A 26,597-nucleotide genomic window follows, 5' to 3' on the forward strand; every position below is an offset into this window, starting at 1 on the left:
ATGCCGTCCTACACCGTCACGGTGGCCACGGGCAGTCAGTGGTTCGCGGGCACCGACGACTACGTGTACCTGACCCTGCAGGGCACGGACGGCTGCAGCGAGAGGCACCTCCTGGACAAGCCCTTCTACAACGACTTCGAGCGCGGCGCGGTGAGTCCCGGGGCGCTGCCGGGCGCGCACCGCGCAGCCCCCGCCGCCTCTGTGCCCCGCGGTGCCCGGCCCGCCGTGCGCGCACCGTGGAGCAGCAGCGGCACCTCGGCCAACCCCTGTCCGGCGCCGCGAGGGGCTGGGCAGGACCGGACTTTCTTTAAGCTCCTGTCTCCGTGTGCCGATGCCCGGAGCGGGACACCGAGACTGAGGTACCCGCTGCCCTTCCCGGCCGCCCGTCATCCGCATCCCTGCCCTAGGAGTTAGCCCTGGCTGCGGTCAGTCAGACCTTGGGAAAGATGGGGCTCTTTGGTTCTGACTTGCAATGGGCTTTCAGATGTCCTCACACTTTCTTTACAAATACTAAAAAAAAAAAAAAAAAAAAAAAAAAAGCGTTTCCTGTTCATAGGTGATGTTTAGGTTAAATATTTACTAATAGTCAGAGTTCTATTATCTCCAAAGAATTAAACAAAGAGGTAAGAGCATCTAGGGGGAATTACAATGCGTGCCAAGAGAAATGTGTAGGGCGACATCAATGAAAACTGAAAAACAGCATGACTGTGTGAGAATGAAGTTGTGGCTGGGCTGTCAGCTGTGCTCTTCTTCTTAGCCCAGATTTCTGCTGTTAGCTGTGCCCTGTCCTCTCTGTGGTCCTGTCACCGTGTTTTGACTATCCAAATGTAATTGCTTGTACTCTGAGCACTGGTTTAGAATGGCATTTATTTATTTGCTTATTGTCCGCTCTGGAAATAATAGACGTTTTTATTCCCCCCCCTTTCCAAAATGTGTATTTTACCTGGAAACAAAATTCACAGTTTCTAGAAGGTCTGATGAGATAGAAACAATTTTGAAAGTTTTAAAAAAATATTCAGAAGTTTGGAAGTTAGACCTCCCACCACATGTACAAGTGACTCTTCAGTGTCATGGTTCTGCTTTGCCTTGAGGTGTGTTTTTTCAACCACGTGGTTTGCAGCCTGAATTAGGTCCACGGTCTCTTCTGTGTTAAACATCATGGACACACTTAACAGAAGTCAGCATTTTGAGGAGGTGTTGATGGTATGTGTGGTTGTGGTCCCCCAGATATTTACCAGCCACTGCTACTGAAGTTAATTTTCTTTCACGATTAAACATTCATTAGCTTAAGACCTTGTTACCTGAATCTCCCCAGTGGGCATCCAGTCATTTTTTCTCTCTTATATGCTGATTAGTCACATACTTTAGGCAAAACTGAACAACATTAGCAAGAGAGGTTGAAGGAGACCTCAGACTGTCCTGCAAACTTCGGGTTTAGGGTGCTCTCCCAGGAGGGCTGAGCCCTGCCCACCTGAGGAGATCACCACCAGGGTTTTACTGACCAGGCAGTTTGCTCTTATTCCTGGGCTGCAAAAGAGGGTTTCAGGGGGCTCTGATGGAGAGCCTGGCAGTACTCTGAGCATTCAGTTGGGCTGGATCCTGTCACAGGGAGAAAATGTCATGATGGGAGCATTCAGTGTCTGCCCAGCAGCAACTGGGGAGCTGCTGTGGGACCAGATCCAGCAGGAGCAGAGATATATCCACTAGGTGAGGGAGCAACAAAGAGAGAGCGTGGTGTTAGTAGCAGTCAGTTTTTCAGTATGTATTTATTGTGGACCATCAGAGTAAGTCTGTGCTCTGTAAAGTATCTGGCTCACTGGACACTTGCAGTACAATGTGCTACGTTTTGGTTTTGGTTTTGAGGATGTTTTCTTGGGGAATGCAGCATGTTTTGCCAGGCGCCTGTTCAGGTTACATCGTGCCCAAACCACTGGGTCTTAATAATATGTTGTACAAGGGAAAGAAGGAAAGAAAAGAAAAGAAGAATACCAGTACGGAACCAGAAACTAAAACTGAAGAAGGCCAGAAGACTTTGAGTTTGGTTGGTTTGCAAAATGTAGCAATTGTTTTCACAGTTCTGCCTTTAGTGTTTCTTTCAATACCATCTTTATATTTTTTTTTTCTGCAAAGCAATTCAATTGTTAATCCTTTTCTAAAACAAGTATCAGTTTTTAGTGGATGAGCAGAATTTTGCAACATTATTTTGTAAGTTGTTGTCTACTTTCCAGGTTTGGGTTTTTTTTCCCTAAATGTTGGGCCAGGCTCTGTAGTTACATTATCCTCATGATGTCTTCATTTGCATTATTGCAAATTTGGCATATTACTAGATGTGATTAAAGAGAGCCTGGGCCAGATCTGAGTAGGAGATTTGCATGGCAAATGTTGACTGAGGGAAAAATATGTTGAAAACCCTGAAGGAATTTGCACAATGGTAGCTCAGTTGTAGTTTTTCTGACTTACTTCAAGCCCTGGACACAGGCAATGTTGAAAGTCATAGTTTCTTTTCTTTGCATAGTGTCTTTTGAGTAAATTCCTCTGGTGCTGAGTGATTTCAGAGTTTATGGTGTCCCTCAGTTCTCTCTTTCTTTCCTGTTCCACTTTCATCTGTTTTTTTGCTTTTGTTGAAAGAAAAATACTAACATGTATTTCCAGAAAGGAAATACAGCTCTTTACACTTAGAGCTTTATGCTTATAGAAAGAGGAGTTGTCTGTGCCATCCTTTTTCCAATATAAGAATGGTCAGTAGGACTCTCTCCTCAAAAAGAGACTCAGGTTTTGCATGAGATTAAATTGCTTGAACAGCATGGTACAGGAGTTTGGACAGTCCAATAGTCTTCATTACTTCTGCTCTCTCACTCTGCCCTCAAACTGTATAAAAGCTCCTTGTATCTCTGGTTCACCATACAGCCACCCTGATGTTTATTAAGGGACTTCATACAACAAATGTCATAGAAACCTTGAGCAACCAAGTGTCAGTTCTTACCTGCACCTTGTACATTCTCTGTAACCTGACACACCTTCACTGTATTAGCAAAATTGTCATCTGAGGTGAGCCCATGGTAGTGCTGCCTTGGAGGCAGCAGAAGCTGTGTGAGGTACCAGGAGGGAGTCCTCCCTTTCAGAACTGCCATTAAAATTGGAACTGTGATGGTCATAAAAAGATTTAAAACTTCCAGGATCATTTAGGTTAATGTCCTTCTTGCATTACATCAACAGTAACTACTTTAGGGCTCTTGTAATATAGGCAAGTGGGCTGTCACCAGAGGAATGAGTTTCTTTTGAAAGTTGGCTGTCAATGTGACATTTCTATCAACTCCTTGGATCCGATTCATATTGCTCTTTAATTTAAATCTTATGTGTACATATCTCTGGGTGTGACATTGTACTTAAATTCCTTTGTACATCTGAGTCTTACAAACATAAAATGTATAATTGTCCAAATTTTAGCTGTACAAACAGAAAATGTACCATTGTCCTCATTTTAAAAAGGGAGAAAAGAAGACCAGGAAGCAAAAGATGAAGTGGATTTAGGTGATCTGGATACTGTCCTTATTCTGAAGCAAACATAACTAACACACAAAGGTTTTTAAATTCACAGTCCAATGTTCTAATGTCTTTAACATCTTTCCACTCCAGTTGCACGAGTAGATGTGCCCTAGTAGTACCTCCTTCAGCTCTTGCTAGGAGAGTAGTGAATGGTTTCATTGGCCTGCATGTTTTTCTAAGACTTGCATACATTTCAAGGAGTAATACTGTTTTTAGGTTGCATCCAGAAATGTTTCTCCACTTCTGGAGTGTTTTGCATGTTATTGTTTGTTCTTTTTTTTCATCTTTCTGTTGCACCAATAACAGGACTTCCTTTCTTCACCCACAAGAAGCTGGAAAGCTGTGTGAGGACAGACTAGGTATATCTGGGTAGTGCTGGTGGTGCTTTCTGCATATGCAGTGGATCACTGGCTGTATTCTGCTCTGCAGGTTGATTCCTATGATGTGACTGTGGAAGAAGACCTTGGAGAAATTCAGCTAATAAAAATTGAGAAACGAAAATATTGGTACCACGATGACTGGTACCTTAAGTATATCACTGTTAAAACACCAGTGGGTGACTACTTGGAGTTCCCATGTTACCGCTGGATTACAGATGAAAAGGAGGTTGTCCTTCGAGATGGAAGAGGTGAGCACTATTAGAAACCAGATTTCCTGCAGAACACCTGGAATTCCTCCATCTCTCCTTCCCATTTCTCCACATACCCCCAGTCTTCTCCCTCTGATGAAGACCCTCTGCCAGTCCCCTGCTGCATCCTAGAGAGTGGGCTTTCCCTACTAGGAATACTTTCTGAGCAGCTTGTTGGGCTAGGCACTGGCAGTTGGGTTGGATGTTTTGGGAAGCACATACAAGGAAGAGTCCTAACGCTGGCTTGTTACACTGGTCTTGAATTTGAAGGTTGACCCTAGTGCCAAATTTTTGACTACTCCACATCCCCATTGCTGGAAGCCCTTTTGATCTAATTAGAATTAGTGTTCCCTGTTTGTTTCATTCTAAGCTCCCAAGTTGCCCATGATTAATTCCCTGTAAATTGTCTTGTTTTCATGAGAATGAAATAAAATCCCAAAATTGCTCAGCAGGTGCAAACTGAAACAGCAACTTACTTTTCATTCATTCTCTTTGCATGCTGTTAAGTGCAGGACAAGGCAGGGTGATGGATTTGACTGCTTCAAGTAATGGTGACCAACTGAGAGAGGTGTTTTTAAGTGTCTCTGCCACTTACTTGCCATGACCAGGCATTTGGTCAGACATTTGTCACTGATGTTTGCTTGTTCCTCTCTCTGGTACCTGGGGTAGGTTGGCTGCTGTTGTGTTCTGCAGCATGAGTGCTTGAAAAGAGCTGAAACAAGTGTGAGGTGGTAGTAAATAAATGTTTATATTCCCCGTACATTTTTGGCCACTCCTGGCTGGGGCATTTTGTGTTTGAAGTCTTTTGTCCTATAATGAGAACTATGTGTCAGTTTATTTTTGGTCTTTCCATTTTTCATAATTTGTTTTATAACAACTGTACCACTTCCATGGAAGGCAGCTTTGTGTGGCTTTCAGAGTACGGTGAGGTAAAGAACAAGAGCAAGTGAAACTTCCTTGGTAACTTGGACACAACCACCTGGAAACCATTAGCCATGTATGTTATCAGCTGTATTACCTCTGATATTTCCAGCCCCCAAACACAAACAGCTTTTGTCATGAAACTTCTACTGGTTTTATCTGCCTCCACATTTGTGTATGTAAAGTGAGTCTCGTACCTTGCCCTTTCTCTGATCACTAAGGAAGTCCCTGTGTTATTTAATGTTATATTGAATTCATGGTCAGAAAAGCAAAATGTCTGGAACTGAAGTCTCATTGTTTTTTCTTTCTATTCTCATGAGTGGAAGATGTGATTATTGCCCCAAGCTGACAGGGGAGAGCATTGCTCAAGGGGAGAAACCTGGAGATGTTTCCTGCACATGTCTTTTAGCAGAGAAGATGAGCTGGAATAATGTTGTGGTTTCTCTTATTGATGGAAATTCCCCTAGATACAGAACTGTAAAATTAGTTCCCAAGACTCTCTTCAGACTATTTAACACTAGATATGTACTGCAAATTTCTACATTAGAAATCCAAGGTTTATATACAGTTGAGACAGATATTCCTAGTTTAAGCTAATTTTCCCTTGGAAGTACCAAGTCAGGAGCTTATCTTCTTCCACGGATTCTCTAAGGACCTGTATGCCTACTCAAAAGAACTAAACTGGATCATGTAAGCATTTCCCACAGAAACTTTGTAAAGGTATAGATCAGAAGTTTGAAGGTTTAAAAACTTCGCTGTCCTTCTCAACACCTGGCCGGTGATAGGTAGAGGAACCTCATAACCCTGTGTCTCTTCCCTGTTAACAGCAAAGCTCCCCCGAGATGACAAGACTCAGATTCTCAAGCAGCACAGACGCAAAGAGCTCGAATCCCGTCAGAAAATGTACCGGTGAGTTTCCCACTGCTCCAGGGCCTGTCCTCAGCAGGTCAGAGTTTGACAGAGTATATTCACATTACCACGTGCCTCTAATTACTCAACTGCTGGGTAAGAGAGAGCCTAAGTTACCATGCTGGCCATACCTGGTTTTTACTTAGATGGAATTCATTGTAAAGGGATGATCATCCCAATGCAAGTGGCGTTATGGATACTTGTACCTCAGATAAGCCTATCTGTGAGACTTCCGTGGGATTCCAGTGAAACAGCCTCTGTGTGGGCCCTCTAGCACACCGTTGTGCTTTCAAGGAAAATCTTCAAGGAAGATTTGAAGGCATATTTCATTTGCCTATTGCAAGCAGTACTACAGTTTTAGAACATGATCTGAACATGTCAGCTTTTCCTGGAGCTTTTTGGCTGTTGCACCAAGCTAGCTTGAGTTGTTTCCTGCACCAGGGTACAGTGAAAACCTGGCCCTGTTTGAGTGAACTGGAATGTGATAGAACACAGTTGTGATATATAAAAATCTCACATATGTATATTATACATATATGTTTCACATATATATATGTACGCACACATATATATTATACATGTATATCACATATATATTATGCTGCCATAGACTTTTTTTCCTAGTCAGTGTCATGATGAGAAAATTCTGTCTTTTCTCAGAGGGTAGCTCCAGAAGGCATTAGACATTGTGTTTTGCTAGAGACATGCTCTGTTAAAATAACAAAAGTTTCTTGCACTTGTATCTCTTTATTGGGAGAGTAGGGGTCAGGGCAAAGGGTCTATTCAGAATTGATGGATTGAGGCTTGGTGTATGTGTTGTTTATTTCATTTGAACAAGAAAGGCTGGTCCCTACAAATTACAGGAAATAGAGCAGAGGAAAATATGGTTCAAAAAGAGGTGTGCCACAAAATTTTATTTACACATGCAAGAAGGAAGGCAAAACCATTTGTAATTTCAGGGAAATAGCTACTTAAAATTCTGATGCATAGCTGATAATACACAGTGCAGTCTGTGTGTGGCAGGCAGTTTGGAAATACCATTGAAACAGTATTCTTTACAATTCACCTTCTTTTGTTTTGAAATAAAAATGGGGCAAAGAATGTGTGTCATGACCATTAGGAGGTTGAACAGTTGAATCAAGACTCCTGGAGAGTGCCTTTTGAAGGAATCAAAATCTATGTCCGAGTAGCTTTAGCTGCTGTATCTCAGTTCTGTAGAAGTGTAGTCCCAAGAATGAGCATACATTTGAAGCCACTGCCAGTTTCAACCAAATGTGACAAGTGTGTGGATATTAAGTGACTTCAAGCTTTGTGAAGGTAGGTGGCCAAGTAGATGCCTTCCAGTCTGCTTCAGGATTCTGTGGGGTACTGGTAGGTATTGATGTGGTGTAAATCACTTATTTTAGCCTGAGTGAGTCTGACACAAAATTCTTTTATAGAAGCGAGCCACCAAAACATTAGAGGTAAGGACACAGCTCCTATGCTGATAAGGTTTTATGGTTAATCAAACCTCTCTTATTTTCTCAGCTGGAAAGAGTGGCATCCAGGCTTTCCCCTGAGCATCGATGCCCATTCTCACAGTGAACTGCCTCGTGACATCCAGTTTGACAATGAGAAGGGAATTGACTTCATTCTGAACTACACGAAAGCGTAAGTGTTTGTGGAACTTCAGGAGTTTGCAGAATCTCTTTAGGGGCAGGATAAGGATCTGACCACCTTTTAGGTTTCACTGAATCTCAGAATCTGATTATTTTCTCCAAATGCTGGATCAGCAGCCAATCAAAGTACTAAAGTAGGAATTTAATGGATTTGTTATTTTATTTTTTGTTATCAATATTTAAGTTTTTCACACTGGGAACTGACTGAGCCTCTGCATTCTTGTTAGCCATGGTTTTGGCTGTAGGCAGATGGAGACACTGCAGACAGTGGTGAACACTGGTGGAAAGCATCAGCAGGACTACAGGCACCTGGGACTTTGAGCTTTTCACTCAGTTCTCAGCATTACCCCCTGGAGATACCTTTCTCCTCTGACTGTTGGTGATAATTGAATCTTCTGGTGGCATACACAAAGAAGATTATTATCAATGCACCCTTGACATCCTGCTGGAGAAAATCTCTTCTGAGCAGCTCATCAGTTATCCACACCTGAGTGTAATCTGCTTGGGGCAGCCAAGTTGCTGTCCACCCACTTGCACATATCATGTCATTAAGGAAAACATTGGATGGCCATTGGATGAGCCTGAATAATCAATCCTGCAGAGCTCTGGAATAGCACAGTATCGATGAGGCAGATGGGACCTCTCTGACCCGTGAGTCTCCTTCTGTGCTGTCTCAAATGCCCAGGTCATATGACACTGTCTCAGACATCCCACCGTACTATCAGGTGGTGGAATGAGACAAGACTGGTCCTTACATGTCAGAGCATTCTGGGTATTTTATTTATTCATTTATGCAGCTGAATTCCACTACCAACACAGAGTCAAATCAGCATGGTGTTAGCCAGTGCAAACCAGCTGTTTCCTTCATCACATCATATAGATCTGAGTGAGGCAGGAGCAACAGCACCTGAATGCCAGAGATGAGAGGTTTGCCATTAGGACATAAGCAGTTTGGAGGCTGTGTTCCCCTTCCAGCAATCCCATCCTGCCAGGCTGTGGCATGTTGTCAGAGGTCCTGAGCTGCTGCCAAGTGAAACTTGGAAGTGACTCCACAGAGTGCAGGGACATCTATCTTTGTCATTGGCTGTAAGGGGCCCTCCCCATGAAATGGGAACCTGAAACTGTGTTGCTGACAGCCAGCCATTCTGGATAACTGGTATGACGCAAACAGATTTTTCTAAGCGATGGCGATGCTTCTTGTCTGGCACATTTGGCTGAAAAATCTAGACCTATGTTTCTGGTCAACTGAATTGTGAAAATCTTCGGAGAAGAGTTTAATAGCCCTTATCTAGCTACCCTGATCTGGGAGCTGGGAACAACTGCAGGAATGGAGTGGAGAAAGCTGGGGGAAGAAATGGGGCTTGTCTTCAGTTTGAGTGCAGTAGTAAGGAAGACAGAGAGGTGTGTCTGGAAATCCAAAGGCAAAGTATAGCAGTGGGCAAGGAGAACTTTTAAGGGAATATGTGAGAGCTGGGAGAATTATATGAGACATAGGAAGTTGTGGAAGAGGGGAGGGGAAAGCCCTTTTCCTTGGGACATGCAGAAATGAACTTAGGGGGAGATACGTCTCAGATATTTTTTATGCTGTTGCAAGGTGGGGTTTTTGGATGCTCTTGACAGTGGATAACTCTATAAGGTTAAAGGATTAATTGTGTGTAGGTGGAGATAATCCTGAATGTGTCTGGTGCTGACGTGACCTACACTATCTAGGAAATGGAAACTCTCAGCCTGGATTCTGTGCCAGAAATGCAGGCTTGTGTAGCTATTTTGGACCAGTCATGCATTTGGGCAGATTAAATTCTACAAGCAGCTATGCCTTTTTTTTTCCTTGCTCTGGTTTCTAGTGTGTGCCAGAGACTTCCAAGTACTTGATTTCTTGAGAAAAACATATTTTTGTTTCCTGAGACCTTTGGAAGGTTTTTCCAAGATAGGAAATGTGAAGGACATCCTCCTTTTGGAAGTAATCTTCAAAACATCTGAGCATGGATGTGTGCTTGGCATTCAGCAGGTCAAACTGCAGCAGGTTAGTGGCCAGATCCCAGGTGCTGTGCCTACTGCTTGGTTTGATCAGTAGCCCCATGGAGGAAGAGCATCTTGGGCAGGAGAGGATCAGTACAAATCTGCTTTTATGTCAAATGTTTTCTTAGAGTAGTTCTGAAAGAGGGCAGAGGTTCTGCAGGACTTTTAGTGGAAGCTCTCAAATGAGTCAGTCTTAAGTAACTCTTCTCAAGCTATTGAGTTATGTTTATAAAAGTAATTTAACTTTCTGGTGATGATCATGCTGCCTCTTGAAGTTCATCTGTGATTCGGATACCTGGTCCCTATCCAGAAAGTCCTGCTCAGCAATTACCCTTGCTTTGATCCTTGTACAGTGATTCTGTGTCCCTGTTGGGTGTGAGAAGACCTCTGGAGAGGCCATCACCTGTTCTAGCCTAGACAGTTGTGTGACTTTTACTTCCAAACATGCCTCCAGGCACTTCTTACCCTTGGCTGCCATCTGCAGCAGCAGAAGCAGCCCATTCTACATGCACCCCACCTGGGCTTGGTGCAGAAGCAGCTCCTTTGTCTGCATTGGGTCATGTTGGTCTAGAGCCCTGCTTCTGATAGCCACTGGCTGTTTCTCCAGGCTTTTGGTCCTCTCCAGCCAGTTCTGATCCAGTCTTTTCTATATGTTTGCTGATTATAAATCGAGCCTCCTGGGATTCTCCTCAAATTCTTTTTGGGAGGCTTTTGTGCAACACTGACTTTTCTTTACTATGTTGTCTGCCCTGCATACCTTCATGGGCTGTGTGCACTTTTATTTGTGCTTTTGAGGTGTTAGTGGGAAGCCAGCTTTCTTTTTCAAGTTCATTATTTGCTTTCTAGTCAAAGTAAATGATTTCCATCTAGTAACAGCAGTCTAGCTGTTTATGCAATAATTTGGGACTCGTCATTTCATATAAAGGGAACTTGCTTGGCTCTGCTGCATTTGCTGAATTAGCAGATAAAGTCAGACATTTCTGGCTCCCAGCCCACTGTGTTCATGTGATGTGTGCAACAATTCTAGAATGGAGTTCTGTAAATGCAATAGCAGAAGTTGGGCTCTTGTTGTGTCTTTCAGCCTTGTGTAGCCTGCAGTATTAATTCTGTAGGGTGACTAATCCCACATTCCATTACAGAAAGTTTATTGTGTTTAGATATATAAAAACATTGAAAATAATAGGAATGGGTATTGAGAAAGCTGGAGATTATTTTTTCCAGATATGTTTTGTTTTGGTTCATTTTTAGGATGGAAAATCTTTATGTCAACCGTTTCATGCACATGTTCCAGTCCTCCTGGAGTGATTTTGCAGATTTTGAGAAGATCTTTGTCAGAATCAGCAACACAATCTCTGGTGAGTTTATCAGCTTTGCTTGTGTTTGCGTCATAGAGTGACTAATTAGTTGTCTTGTTTGATGATCTGATTAGGATGGATGTGGCTGACCTGCTCTTCTGCTCTCCAATAAAAAAACTGTATTCTCTGTAGTTTTACTCTTCTTCAGGCTGCCTAGGGATCAATTCACAGAAATAAGAGTAATTATGCTTTTCTTGGGTATAAACCCAAGCACACAAGGTGGCAGAAGTATTAAAAATTAATTACAGCAATTTGTAACATTTAATAAGATTGCTTCCTAAAGTACTTTTAACACAAGAATTAGATATGATCTACAATTAATTTCATTGATGACATTTCTATACTCCTGAGGAAAGCTCCAATTCTGTGTTATTTGAATATTAAGCATTGGTCTCAGTTATGTTAATACAAATCTCAGTTTGCTTTTTTGCAAGCCTTGGCAGAAACAGGGATAATGGAGAAGGTGGTTCAAGGCATTTGTCAGTCATGCAGTTTCTGTCCAAGGTGCTGAGTAATTTTTTTCTTGATGTATACTTCAGATACAGCTCCAGACTCATTAGGCAGATGATGGAGATAATGTAAATATCATTTTATATAAACTTAACTTTTTTCTGCTTTATGAAAAATCATTGTGGGTTTTGAGACTTTTTTTTAAAATTATCACTGCATTCTCTTGGGGCCTACATTTTTAATAGTTTTACCCTTTATAGAAAAATGAATTGCTTTCAGAAAAATCCTGCCTTGTTTAAAACTAGCCAGTAGTGGAAAACTTCACTACCTTCATTTTTTCCCTGAAGACACCAATGGGATTTTTCATATTAACTGAAGCAACAACATGACATTACAAAACAGAGCACTGCAACTATAGAAAAGTAGTAGTATTACATATGTAATAATAAAGAGATGGACTATCCAAAACTAGAATTTTATTGAGATGTTAATCGGGTTTATATCAGCAATTGAAAAATAATTAGAGGGAAAACAAGTCAAACAAGGAAAACAACAAATTAGGAGTTTTACTGAGTCAGGGTCCAAACGCTCCCCCAAATTTCCCTCACCCAGCTCTAGCCTAAAACAACTGCTCCAGCCACTGCTGTTCTTTCCCTACACACATTGATATGTATTTCCCTTCTCCTGCTTGTGCCACCTTTCTTGAACTTATCCCTCTGTACTGCATGCCCTGTGAATTTGAAGAGGGGAATTGAAAAATTTCATGGAAGACCATGAGAAGGTGGTTTACAGATGGAGAATATTCTTCATAAAAGTGGAATATTCCTCATTGTTTCTGTACATGGAGAAACAAATTATCATCAGTTTAATTCTTCTCACTGTGAGAAGCAAGAATTAAATTTTCCATTTTACTTCAGTGATATTTCTTAAGTCTTAAGTAACTTTTTGAATCCTTTTCTTGCTGCTTTCTGTATTCAAAGTTGCAGTGCACTATAACAAAAAGGTGAGGAGGAAAGGAGGAATCCTACAATGCAGTAGGTATTGATGCTGCACAGATATTGATGCTGCAGGCTTGTTTTTCCTTTAGAATATGTGATGCAACACTGGAGGGAAGATTTTATGTTTGGCTATCAGTTCCTGAATGGATGCAATCCTGTGCTGATCCGGAGATGCACAGAGATACCCAAGAAGCTGCCTGTGACCATGGATATGGTAGAATGCAGTCTGGAGAGGAACCTGACGCTGGAGGAGGAAGTGAAGGTATGGCTCTGGGTCAGGCTGGGCTCCACCTGTTCCTTCTCACATCCTCTAATCTCCAGAGTCTGTTCTTACTGCCTTCAGCCACATCTCCTTTCTTCAGGATGTGTGATAGGTCATGGCAAAGCTCTTTGTCTCTGCAGACTGGCAGTGCTCCTCTTGGCTTTTCTCCTGCTGTCCTGGAGCTGCAGGCCATGCCTGTCTCCAGGTCCAGTGGAAGAGCTGTAACCTGGAGATGAACAGTCCTTTGTCACTGGTTTTCTCTGAAAGGTTAGGGATTGGCTGAATGGGTCAGAGGGGAAAGGTGCCTCTTCCCTTCCTGGCAAGGTCTTTCCCACTGACATGCTGAAGAAGTGTTGACAAGGGTGGTGCCTTGCTTTTGTTTGTACAATTAACACAGGGCTCTCTTCAGCTGGCAGGGTGAAACCTGCTTGCATCTGAGTGTCACTGCATGAGTACCAAACACATAGATGCTCTTTGCTGAAAGGCTCACTGCCAGACACAAGTCAGGTAGTTTGTGCAATGGTACTTGCTGTCTCAATGGTATCATTCTTGAGCTGCCATGAGCAAGGGCAGGCCAGGGGTAGCTTGTAACCACCAGGCTCATGTCAGTCATTGGCCAAGACTTCCCATTCCTTTGTTCCAAGCTGCTTGCATATCATTAAAACACATCATGTGTCTCTTTTTTCTTTTGGTTGTTTGTTTTTTTTTTTTTTCCCACAGCAAGGAAACATTTTCATTGTGGATTATGAGCTGCTTGATGATGTGGATGCCAATAAAACAGACCCATGCACAATACAGTACTTGGCTGCACCCATCTGTCTGCTGTATAAGAATCTGGAGAAAAAAATTGTACCCATTGCAATCCAGGTGGGCTTGCTGTCAGGGTCTTTAGAAGGTCACACTGTTTGTTGTCTCATTTTAAACATCAAGGACTTGGGGTTTCATGTTCTTTTTATATCTTTCAGCTTGGTCAAAAGCCTGGACCAGACAACCCCATCTTCCTTCCTTCAGATGCCACATATGACTGGCTGCTAGCTAAAATTTGGGTCCGCTCGTCTGATTTCCACATCCATCAGACAGTGACCCACCTCTTACGGACACACTTAGTCTCAGAGGTGTTCAGCATAGCTATGTTCCGGCAGCTGCCTGCTGTACATCCCCTCTTCAAGGTTAGTTCTTGCATGAAGGGAGGGTGTATGTGGGGTGGGGTCGTTATCACATCGGTTGGACAAACCAAAAGGAAGTTCTGGTGATGGTTCAGCTGAAATAGTTTAACTGGCTGCCCTGCAAGATAAGATACAGCTAAACCACCAGGGCTTCAAACTTTACATCTGGCTGCTGTTGAATTCAAACTGAGAATTTTCCTTCTTTCATTGTTTGTTTCATTCCACAGCTCTTGGTGCCACATATGCGGTTCACAATAGCCATCAATACCAAAGCCCGAGAACAGCTTATCTGTGAATGTGGCCTTTTTGACAAGGTAGATAAACTCCTTGTGAATCTTTATTGTTCATGTCAGTTCATTGTTATTCATGGTTCTTTGCTCTTCATGGTTCCATATGTACAAATCCTGTAACCATCACATATTGCCTTGTTCCCTGACCATTCTATTAAAGGGCAAACATAAATAATGCCACCTGAGAAACAGGCACACAGAACTGATGCCTTGTTGTGCTAAAGATGTTCTCTTTTACCTCTAAGTAGCCAAATCACAGCTGGCCAATGTCAGTCAGTATCTCGCTCATTCCTGATGTGCCTTTGGGTTATAATACAGGAGTGCACATAAATTCCTGCATATGTATCCACATAGTTAAGCCCCCAACTTCTTTTAAATACTCAGTTATTCATCTGTGAGCAAAGGGAGTTATGATTGCAAATGGAAATCTTCATCACGGAAAGGCATGTAGGTAAGACAGATTTCTAAGACCACAAAGAGAGTGTTTGGATTGCAGACTGTCTTCTTGAGTTGCCATAAGCAGCAGACGTGCTAGGACTGAATCTCAGCTTCATCTGAGCCAGTGAAATGTAGCTGTATGTCATACCTTTATCAGTGGTTTGGGTGAGGGCTGGCATGCATCCCCACTAAGTTCACAGGTGACACCAAGCTCGCTGAGAGAAATGGAATGCCACATCTAGGAACTGCAGTAGCCTGGCACACAGCAGTGTCTGTGACAACATACTAGGAGCATGCTATGAAGTTTGGGGAGGTTTCAGAAGCCCTTTCAAAGAGGGAGCCTGTATTTCAGGACACCTCTGTCCTCGTTACACCACTGGCACCAGGCCAAAAATGGCTTCCTTGCTTCAGAGTTTTTCACCCAAGCAGAATAGAGAGGTTAAATCCAAACACCTTTCCTTGTTGTCTATACTCCCCTGCTGACTCTGGAGACTTTGCATCCCTTTAAACAAAAGTGTCACGTCCATACCCCATGTATGTGGGATGAGTGTGTGGGTAAGACCTGCCAGCAAGGGTCTGGAGTTCCAGAATTTGTTGCTTCCAATGCAAATGAACAACCAGCCAGAGGATAGTAAATGTAAGGTCACAACTGCTACAACACTATATCATATGCTAGAAAAGCAGCTTTTGGGAACTCTTGCACAGTGATTATCTGAAGAGTTTTGCAGTGCTCTCTGTTGTGGACATGCTGTGTTTTTCAAATGTAACATATACTGAAACCCTGGCCTCTCCTCATTAGTAGCAACCCAGCAGGATTGATCTCCTGGCATTATTTCCAGGGTGACTAAGGGTAGCTTGCATCCCTAAAAACTTGCTCCTAAACTACTCTGTAACAGCACTGGCAGTTTAACTTAAGCCTTCTTCTGAAGACACTCAGGGCTGCCTTCCTTCACATATGCACTGGTACTGAGCATAGGGCTGCAGGGAGTACCATGCTTTGATTGCTGTACTTTATTAGTGTATTCCAGTATAAGCAGCACCCATGGTGCAAATGTGGGTATTAACAGCGATTCATGGGAGAGGTGTGAAATCCCTACAGTCAAAATGCACAGTTCCAGTAGACCTCTGCAGTTTGGTACTTTGTGTGGAGATGTGGTTTTCTTCTTGAAAAACAGATTCACCAACATTCTGTATCCCATCTCCTGCAAATTTGTAAATCCAGTCTTGGTACAAAGGGAACATAATTTCCTACTGTTCCCATCTTGCTGTTCTTCCTGCAGGCAAATGCTACGGGTGGAGGAGGACATGTACAAATGGTGCAGAAAGCAATGAAGGATCTGACTTATAGTTCCCTCTGCTTCCCTGAGGAGATCAAAGCTAAAGGAATGGACAGCAAAGAGGATATCCCCTACTACTATTACCGGGACGATGGCATTAAGGTCTGGGAGGCTATAAAGAGGTAAAAGACCATGGTTCTAGATACTGGCTAATAAAGTCACAGAGACACAGACCTCATTTTTTATCTCCTCACTTTGATCTTCATGGCATCTTGTAAACTATATCTGGGCTGGTTAGTCACATAGTGCCTCTTCCATCCAGTATATCTCATCTGAGGAAAAATATTGAGTCAAGCACACACTCTTGAAAGACTGGTAATTCCTGCTTTTCTCAGTGCTGTTTCCTTGTGTTCTGTATTTCAGAGGACCCTATACAAGTATGTACTCTTCTATAGGATTTCACAGAAATTTAGTGAGTCAGAATTTAGCCTGCAAAAGGAATTTAGTTATCCTTTTTTTTAGCTATGCACAAGCCAAGAGAGGACTCAGTTCTCTGAGTCAGCCATGTGAGCTCATCAAGGTTCTTGTGGACTGAAAATATAAGCTTGACTTCAATGATGGTTCTCTTTTGAAACTCAGTAAATTAGGTATAAACTGATTGGAACAAAACCTTTCTTAAAATGCCTTAAAATTTTGAAGTCTGAGTTTAATCAAGAAGGGCAGCAATTCTGAGTAAGGAGAGATACTGCAAGGCTCCTTGACCTCACAATCAGGGCTTCTTTTCAGATATGAAACACTGCCTTACATGATTTATATGGTTTTTATTCCGCAGTGGCATTTAATTTAACAAACAACATATTTTTGCATGGCATAAATTGCTTACCAAATATGCAGCTGTTTCTGATCACATGACTTTTGAAAAGCATGATCATTAAAAATCAGATCTTTTGTGTACACAAAGTAGGAGTTTTATGATGCAAGGATAATGTTGGAAGTTCTGGGGACATCACTGTCTCCTGTGTTTCCTCTTGTGTTTCTACAAGGGCTTACCTTGCAATATTTCCTGCAATTGTGAGTGCCCATTTGAGAGAAAAGGAAGTTGTAACTTTGCTGTGGTTGTTTTCTTCATGTAGTCTATTTTTTTTTTTTTTGTTCTCCCTGTCTTTCCTGTGTTTTCTTTGTAGGCTGAGATATGCCTTTCAAATACCAGCTAATACTTAGTCAGCTCAATTCAGTTTGACTGTTTGTGGGTGTTGACCTTGGTGGAGGGTGATGTTACACTGCCTCAAACTTGGCTGAGAGCTGTGAATCATTTGTTTTATCAATGGTGTGGCAGTAGCCTTCTGAGTGTGTGAGATCCTGACCCATGAACCCATGGTCATGCATGTGTCTCCTACACTCTGCAGGGGTAGGGTGTATTTTGATGAAATAATTTCTATCCCCAGCATTACTTCACATGTTGTAGATGGCCTAGGCCCAAGGAAGCTGATAAGGTTGTTCCATAGAAACAATGAGTCTCACACAGCAAATTTGTAAATTCCTCTAGTCTTCTTCCTGTTTCTGATCTAACTGCAGGTAGATACACCAACCCAAAGATACTTCAGCCCAAAAGGTCTCACCCACACTTCATATACTAATTTCTATTTGTATTGAAGGGGGCTGAAATACTGCCATTTTTTGAGAGGAAGATCCCCTCCTGTATCACCTGGCACCAGTGCCAAATGCATGGAGACAGAGGTCAAGGAGAGCAGCTTTCTCTCTGCATGTTGCAAAGTTTTGGGTTTTTTTTTCCTTTAATTTCCTCTGGAAGCTAAAATTACTTAAACTTTTGGTGTTCATTCATTTATTTGTCTGCCTCAATGACAACTCTTGATTGGCTGATAAGAACATTGATAGATTTGTAAAAGACTCCAAATTGCAATAAATGTATAAAATGTATAAATTTATATTTTTTAAGGGATAAATCTCTGTTGGGTAAAAATTCTTAATCCCATCAGTCAGCTTCTACAGTCATGTGTTTCACCCTATGGGTTGTTGTCAAAATATTTTGCAAGAGATTTAGCAAGGTACCTGCAGAACTAACAAGAGTATCTCAGCACAGCTCTCTTAACCAGTCATTCAGTCATGAACTGCAGTTCTTCAGGAAATCAGGATTTCCTTTTTTCACTGCTTTCAAAACTACTTCTGTTATCTTAGTGCTTTAAGAGCCTTTCTTTCAGAGGTGAGCTAGCCTGGGAAGCTTTCACAGAAAGAGGCTTCTTGAGAAGAGGAACTGAAACGGAAGATGTCTGCTGTGAACAGTGGGCATAGGAAATAGCTCTAGACCTCTTCTTCCCAGGAGAAGTTTCCCACTTAAGTATTTCACAAAAAGGCTATCCAATGGGAGGGGTCAACTACTGGCATTCAGGAGCAGCTTTGGAGTGTCGCACACACAATGAGTGTGGTATCACAGTTTGGGAACCCCACTGCCCAGTGTGGGAGCCATGTGGATATGCAAGAGGGAGTCTGTATGGAGTGAGGAAAGGATGTAGATGTGATGACAGAGGTCTGTGCAGGAGCAAAGCCTCAAATAAGAGATTAAAGTACACAGGATTTTTCAGGGGTTTCTGTATGGTCCAGGATCTATTTGTTGAGGGAAGAAGTGATGCTACAGTCCTAAATGAATCAAAATTGCCTATGTTAATTCCCACTGCTTGTAGGAAGGAGATAGGAAGGTCTTGAGACTTTCTCTTGCCCTTTTCTCTTTCCCCATGTAGCATCTGCAAGGTCAGAAGATCATCTTCTGCAATGGCAGGCTTGCATTCTCCTTTTAATTTCGTTTTGTTTGTTTGTTCCTATCTGCAGTTTTGCAGAGGATGTAATTCACATCTACTATGAGAGCGACGAGGTGGTGTGTGAGGATGTGGAGCTGCAGGCCTTTGTCAAAGACATCTATGTCTATGGAATGAGGGGTGTGAAAGCCTCAGGTAAGGTTTGATGGCCCAGCTGGGTCTGCAGCTTGTCCGGTCCCTGCTGGCAGCAGTGCTGAGTGCACAGCACAAGTTAGAGACCTGCTCTCCTCTTGGGCTGAAGATGCTGGCTTTTATTGTGAGACCCTGGCTCAGGCTGTCTCTCAGGAGACAGCTCCTTCCTTTGGCACAGATTCTCATAATGAGCTTGAGCAACTCGTGTAATGTCTCTACACAGGGGACAGGTCCTTTGATTTTGTCTGCTCGTGCTTTAAGCATTAGGGCGTGTGTCTGTGTGTGTTACAGCCACCAGGCAGACTGATAGGCATCAAGGAGCAGCAAGGCCCCTTGAATCCTCTCCTCCAAACCTCACATTAAATAAGAACCTGTAATAACCTCCCCAGGAGTATATTGCTGCCTTTCACATTTGTTCAGCATTTGTGTCATCATTGAACTATTCTACTCTCTTCAAGAACAAATACTGATCATTTCCAAGAAATATTTTTCTTTGATCTGTCTCTTCTCACTGCCTCTCTTTTCTTGCAAACCATTACTTGGCCATGGGAGCTCTCATCCATAACATGCCTCAATTTGCCTACCTGAGTAAATACTCCCCTGCCATTCCCTAAAAATGTTGCTTTTCTCTTTCTCTTTCTCACATTTTTTCCAAGCAGATTTTCAGGAATTTATAGAGGTGGCTGAGGATTCTTCCTATTGTCCTGTCTGATTTAAATTTGTCAACACCTCTTGGCCAGTGGCCTAGGACAGATGGCTCTGGTGTTACATGCACACACTGGAGTGCCAGATGTCCAGGCAGAAGTGTGATGTTTCCAGTCATTATGTTCTGGTGGAGAAAAGGCTCCTGGGTTCTATCTGCCTGGACAAGCAAAGGTTCATTTTTATTTGTCTAGTTGTCTCTTAGCAAAAGCTTAGAAATGTTGTTTCTCCTGGTAAGAACTTCATGCTTGACCTGAGCATCTTGATACGAGACAAGTACTGAGCCTTCCGGGGCTCCAGCTGGGGTGGGATGCTACAAGCACCACTGGTGGGAGGACTGCCACTACAGATGGGAATACCTACCAGACCTGCAGCATCTTTCTGCACTGCTGCTGCTCCAAGGGCTGTATCATAGAGGACGGAGATTTGGCAGGGTCTGTAAAGAATGGGAGGAGGCTAAATGAGGGAGGCTGTGGCACCTGTTTCTTCCCTGGGAGGGCTGCTGTGACTGGGAGAATGCCAAACTCCTTTAAAGATGAGCACAGTGTACTTAGAATAGCAGGACACAGGAGGGGATGGTGTATCCTCTCCTCTTTGGGCTTGGTGGCTTGCCAGAGGTACCTCTTCCCTCTTGCAGGCTGAGCTCTGCATCAGGTTGGTGGTGGAGATATGAAGCAGCTGGCACAGGCAGCCTGGGCAGGGGCAGCTTGCCACTGTCTGTAGGCATACTGGGACCAGTGGTCACGTTGGGCTGGAACAGGGGGTACAGCACAGGACTGTGATTTAGTGAGGATAGGAGTGATACAGGGCTGGGGTTGCTTTGGTTGCAAAATATTTCCCTAGCCCCGACTATTCTGTTTTTTCTTTATATAACTGTGATTATTCTCCGTCAAAGACAGCTTAATGCAACTATTTCTGTTCCTCATTCTGTTTGTTTTTCAGAAGTTCTCATTTCCTCACTTCCTGTTTCAGCGAATAAACTCTCCCTGCATTCTTTCTTGCAATACACTTGATTGCTGAACCTCGGGCCTTTATAAATACAAGCACATGGTTGCTTCCTCCTTGGCATGAACCTTCCCTGCTTGCACTGCAGACTGAAGAAAAATGGAGCATCTGAGGTCCCTGCCCTAGGGACTCTGGGAGTTCCTTGCTGCAGGGTAGGTAGGACAGGGACACTGTTTTTTAAAGGCATAATTATACTTTTTCCTTCCCTTATGGAACACCACATACTTTGCAAACATTGGTGATGCCTCACAGACTTGTACGAAGTAAGGCTGTTTTTACAGCTGCACAGCCAAGGCACAGAGAGGTGAGGAGCTCCTGTTAGACCACACAGCAAGACTCATAGAATGCCCTGCTCTTCAGTGACTGCTGCATGACCCTCTAACCCATGGTTTTTGCTTACTGCTGGGTGGCAGGGTTACTTCATTGCTGGGTCAAGCTTTTCTTCTCCCTCATTTAGGGTTCCCTAAGATGATCAGGACACGAGAGACACTAGCAGAATATCTCACAGTGATCATGTTCACTACATCGGCTCAACATGCAGCTGTGAATTTTGGTCAGGTAGGAACTTGTGGGAGGACTGTTCTGGCTGGGCTGGGAGGTACATCTACCAGGGCAGGGTCTGAGAAGCATTTTTTAGTAGATGTTCAGAATTACATTACTTTTTTTTTCTCATCAAAATAACTGCAGAGCCATCTACAAATCCCTCTGAAGTCTGTGGAAATTGAAGTAATTTGGAAGCTGAGAGAGGCATTTCAAGTCCTACATATGTACCAAAGATCAGATTAGGGGTTCTCACTCATATATTTTAGTTTTGTTGATTTTATTACGGGAATAATTTTTTAAACATTTAAATGGCATTGCTGCTCATTTCTTGAGTTTACAAACCAAGTGGCAACTTTGAGCTTCCTCTGTGATGTTTGATGTATCACATACTGATAAACCTGCGTTATTTATTCCTGCCTGCCTTGACTGACATATATCTGCCCTGAAACTATAGTAACAACTTGCCTTTCAAATGCTGTTTCTTTCAACATCTAGGCATTTTGGAAAGCAGATTTAACAGCCAGAAGCAAATCACTTTGTCAGTCACAGAGCTTTTTCACTGAGTGGGTGGTCAGTCACTGGAGCAGGCTCCCCAGGGAAGTGGTCACAGTTCCAAGCCTGTCAGAATTCAAGGAGCACTTCAATTATGCTCTTAGTCTGATAGTTTAGTTTTAGGTAGTTCTGCAAGGATCAGGGATCAGGGAGCTGGACTAGATGATCCTTACAGGTCCCTTCCAACTTGAGATAGTCTATGATTTTATGAACTTTTTTTTTTTTTTTTTTTTGGTGCATGTTCTCACTTCAGGCATAGGTGGTCTCTGAGATATCATCTCAGAGATAAGCAGAGAGACCATCTTTCTTATGGTAATTATTCCCAAATACCCTACATCACTTTTTATGCTGACCCTCCTGTCCACCCCTGCAGCTCAGGAGCCCTGGAGAAAGTCTGGAATCTGGTGTCTAATGAACTCACACTACTGCTGTGACATGTCCATGACCAGGGACCTCTGCAACTGTTCCCTTCTAACTTGTCTTTACAACTGATTGAGGCAACTCCCAGTGCCTCCCTCAGAAAATCCTGTCTGTTCAAGTACCACCAAGAAACCATCTCTTAATTTGGCATACAGAGGATATGCAGCCCATCAGTAAAAGATCTTCAGCCATGGAACCAAAAGGCAGAGAGGGCTGAGGGGGGATGAGGAGGTGGCTGTGCACTTCCCCTCAGGCAGAGCAGGGGATGGGGATGAAGGTAATGAAAAAGTGCTTGGGAAAGAAAGGGTTCTGGTAACTGCAGCGTCTTAGATGGTGGCAAAACTCAGGGTCATATCTGAGGCAAAATGAGATATCAGCATCTCACAGCACTGAACCAGGCCAGAAGTGACTATGAGTTCCCAGTCTGCTGCTCACCATGGCCATATCTGCATGCCATATTCCATATTTCTTGATGCTTTATCTCTGTTAATATCTGACCACATGGGCATTCACTGTGGGCATGTTCTTGGAGGAAATTTAGCATAAAAGAGAAGCTGGAGTAAAGGCAATCGCCTCAGGTTATCAGAAGGGAACTTTGTTTAATAAAATATTTAAGGCCTTAGCCAGTCTGTTGAATTTGGGCTGTGTGGCACATGCCTGTGGTTAGCAGAATAAATACTCCCATTCAGATTACCCAAGTCTCCCTCTTGTGAGTTCCTGAGCAAAACAGTAGGGACTTCCTTGTCACCTCCAGTCCTTCTCTAGGACTTCCCTGTCCATAGTACCTTCTTTTTCTGAGGGGCTCCTATTACAAAAGCAAACGCCCTGTTGGCAAACTCCTGATTTTCTTTGGTGTGTTCCTAAACACCAGCCACTGCAGGTTTTCACTGTGGTCTCTTGCTCTGTTGTGCAGTATGACTGGTGCTCCTGGATTCCCAATGCCCCACCAACAATGCGCTGCCCTCCTCCAACAGAAAAGGGCACAGTCACCATCGAGCAAATTGTGGAGAGTCTGCCAGACAGGGGACGATCTTGTTGGCATCTTGGAGCTGTCTGGGCCTTGAGCCAATTCCAGGACAAAGAAGTAAGTCAACCTCCCTGCTCTAGGTGCTGGAGATGTGAGACCATGAGGGCCATGGCAAGACTGCACAGACTCAGAAGACTGTAGTGCTGCCCTGTGCTTGACTTGGCCATTTTCACCTTTCTGTGGAGATGTGTCAGTGCTGTGGGTTTGCCTGTGTTCTGTCAGATGCAAACCAGCTCTGAGAAAGTACTTGTATTTTTACTCTGAGGCTGTTTCAGCTATAATCAAAGCTTGAGCATGGCATTGCTTGAAAAGGATGCTGGTGTGGGAGACAGAGGGCTGCAGAGGCGTAGGAGTTGTCCCTGCAGTGCTGGGGAAGAAGGTACAGCAGTGCTGTGTCCCCATGTCCTGTTCCTTTGGAAAATCTGCTCCAGTGCCATGTGCACTACAGCTGTGCCTTGTGCCTGGCAGGTGAGGAGTGAAAACAAAACAAGCCTACAGAAGGCTTTGCAGGCATGTAAAGCCATGCATGGCTACAGGTCTGTAGCCATTTCCCTCATGTAAAATGAGGTTGTAGGTACCTGGTTGTTTCACACAAGGGCTCTGGAGAATGTGTTTTGAAATTCTTAAATAGAAGATGATGGACAGAGCATATTTTAAATTCAGTTTCTCTGTAAGAAGAAAGCAGTACTAGCAGAGAAGCTTGTACTATGGGAAATAGTTCCCAAAGTGCCCAAAGCAATGCCAGTGTGCATATTGGCAGTGCACTTTTCAGAGCACCCTTAGAGTCCAAGCTGACTAAAGTCAACCTATGACTAATCAAGTCAAACCTAAGACTAACCTAAATCAAATATGACTAACCTGTCATATTGAACTCTGAAGGACAGTTTGAAGTCAACAGAATCTTCCACTGTCACTGAATGAAGTAGTCATTCTCCTTTTAAACTTCTGGCTGTGAATTTCCGTCTAATGCTATCCTTTTTTCTAGAAGCATAAATGTTTGTGTGGCTATACAGAGATCTGGCATAGGAAGTTCGTCTGACTGACCACTGGCCTGAATAAAAGTGCATGGTTTTCAGTGGATGAGGTCCTTTAGGTCAAGGAGTGCCATGTAGACACCTGAACCAGCAGAAAGATGTGGGGATGGAAAGAAGCAGCCAGCCATAGAGGAAGGTGTAGGCTAGCTTAAGTATTGATAATACTGTTTTAATAGAAGCATTTGTGAGGAGAGGCTCTGGGTGGTGTTCTGCCAAATGGTGTAATATTGAAAACTAATTGCCTTTGCTTTCTCAAAGCATGTTTTCTTGGTGTTTTTCAATCAGCTGTTTCTGGGCATGTACCCAGATGAACACTTCGTGGAGAAGCCAGTGAAAGAGGCTATGGCAAAATTCCGCAGGAATTTGGATGAGATTGTCAACACCATCACCGAGCGCAACAAAAACAAGAAGCTTCCTTATTACTACCTTTCCCCAGATCGTATTCCCAACAGTGTTGCTGTTTGAGCACATAGCCAGGAGAGTTTGAAGGCCTGTAAAGCTAATGATGGTTTTCTGTTATATGCTTCTTCAATTAGCTTTTCAGAGATGGATAAAAAACCCACCCACTCCATCAGAGCTCGCTTAAGTCTATTTGAACTTTCAAAATAAATGTGGTTATGACCAATCTTGCAAACAAAATCTAACTGACAACCCTCTAGGTCAAATTTGCTACAAATTTATTTTTCCAGGATTTTTAAACTAATCTTAGAATCAATAGACATGTTATCTTTCCCTTTCCTTGTCAAAACAATGTAATCACAGATTCACTTACTCAGTGGAAATAGTATCATGAGCAATAAGCAAGTCACATTTTAAAATCCTTCCTGTTTTTAATAGGTGACATTGGTGACATTAAAAAAAAAAACATTTAAAGTTTATGCATGGTTTTGAATCTGATTAATGTCAAGTATTTTCACTACCATCATGAATATCCTGATCAGGATGAATGTAGAAGCAGGAAATTTTCTTGACACAGCTGATGAGGTTTTATCACTTTCTTACCAAGGTCATGTGAAATGACATTTCATAGGAGATGAAAATTTTGTACCTACTTAAACCTAAGTATTTTCTACATAAAACTAGGGAGGTTTGTTTTAGCCTCTGCCAGCAGAGTTTGATGTCATTCACAGGTAGGGACAAATGTTCCTCTTAAGGCAGTGTCAGCAAGTACAGACCTAGCAGCGCTTATGCTCAGTTTGCTTCATTGCTGAGGCTGCTGGGGTTTGTGGACAGTTTCTTCTGTTTTGTGGGGAATTAAGAGGCTACTTTGTATAATGGAAAAATTTGTGGAAAAGGCTTAATTGACAGCTTCTAAGAGAAATCTTTAGATTTGGCCAATTAAGCATAACTGGCATGTTCCATCTTAGTTATAAACCACTGAGTTTTGTTTAGAGGTGTTTATGTTCAAACACTTGGGCTCTGGTAAAAGTTGAGAAAGTCACTGAAAAAAAGCAAAATTGAGGTTTGTGAAATTTAAGCTGTGGTTTTGCTGATTAGAATTTGGGTTTATTTTTCTGAGAATTTGTTCCTTGTACTTGATCTGCCAGCATGCAGTGTGTTTTCTCAATAGATAAGAAAGCTTCTTGTGCCAATAAAACAAAACTGAACATCTAATTTCTATTTCCTAATTCAGCATCTAATGCTATATGTCTCAAAAACCTTGTAGGAATAAAAAAAATGTGCTGTGTAGAGAAATGAAGCTTATGTCATTGAGAAATACAGTTATTTCTATTATTCATGTGTGATTTGGAAAATAGTACTACTAAAATATACATCCTCTCATATTAAACAGGTGTGGAAACTGATTTTAGACCCTTTACAGTAGACTGATTCCTGTTTTCCCCCCCCAACCAAACACTTTGAGAAAAATGTGGAAGGTAAGACCATTTCCTATTATTGAGTAGTACACTTGTGAGTTATGCGTCATCTTCTCACTGCAGCCCATGAGAATTGATGAGCGTAGAAGCAGAGTAAAGCAACGTGGAATAGGACCAAGGAATTAGAGACAACTTGCGAGCCCACTGCCTTGAAAACAGAAAAGTGCATCTTAAATGCAACAAGCTGATGCAATATATCCAGCATGTCAGCTCCAACTTCTTTCTACTATGTACAGAGGATGTCCTCTTCCTTCAACTTTCATTTGATAATGATTTGCACAGTCAAGTATCTGTTTAGAAAACAAAATATGGAAGGAGACTGGTAGATGTTCTCTCACATCTGTGCACTCTGCTGTAGCCTGTGGACCTGGGATACAGGTACAGTTGATGGGAGGTTTGGGGAATTAAATGCATAGCTTTGAAAACTGCCATTAGCATCTGATTCAATGGCAGGAAAGGCTGTGGAAAGAGGTAAAGAGGTTAAAACTAATAATGGGACCAGAAAAGAAGCAGATACCTGCAAATAGTAAAGTGCTTACTCTTCCAGGGGGTCTGGG

General features: G+C 42.7%; 1 protein-coding gene across 4 annotated transcripts; it reads left to right on the forward strand.

Annotated features, from left to right (window-relative positions):
- Positions 1 to 25,952, forward strand: ALOX5 (arachidonate 5-lipoxygenase). Of its 4 annotated transcripts, none has more exons than XM_053983789.1 (14): positions 1 to 150; positions 3,976 to 4,174; positions 5,923 to 6,004; positions 7,532 to 7,654; positions 10,930 to 11,036; positions 12,574 to 12,746; positions 13,467 to 13,613; positions 13,712 to 13,915; positions 14,140 to 14,226; positions 15,921 to 16,099; positions 18,762 to 18,883; positions 21,045 to 21,145; positions 23,016 to 23,186; positions 24,449 to 25,952. In XM_053983789.1, exons 1-14 carry the CDS (start codon positions 1 to 3, stop codon positions 24,626 to 24,628), a joined length of 2,025 nt encoding a protein of 674 aa, XP_053839764.1. In that variant the 3' UTR covers positions 24,629 to 25,952. The 4 variants fall into 4 exon arrangements, with proteins under 4 accessions (XP_053839764.1, XP_053839765.1, XP_053839766.1 ...); XM_053983790.1 differs by having other exon boundaries at positions 16,008 to 16,099; XM_053983791.1 differs by having other exon boundaries at positions 16,011 to 16,099.
- The last annotated feature ends 645 nt before the right edge of the window (positions 25,953 to 26,597 follow it).

The sequence above is a fragment of the Vidua macroura genome, chromosome 8 (assembly GCF_024509145.1).
Source record: "Vidua macroura isolate BioBank_ID:100142 chromosome 8, ASM2450914v1, whole genome shotgun sequence".
Taxonomy (NCBI): Eukaryota; Metazoa; Chordata; class Aves; order Passeriformes; family Viduidae; genus Vidua; species Vidua macroura.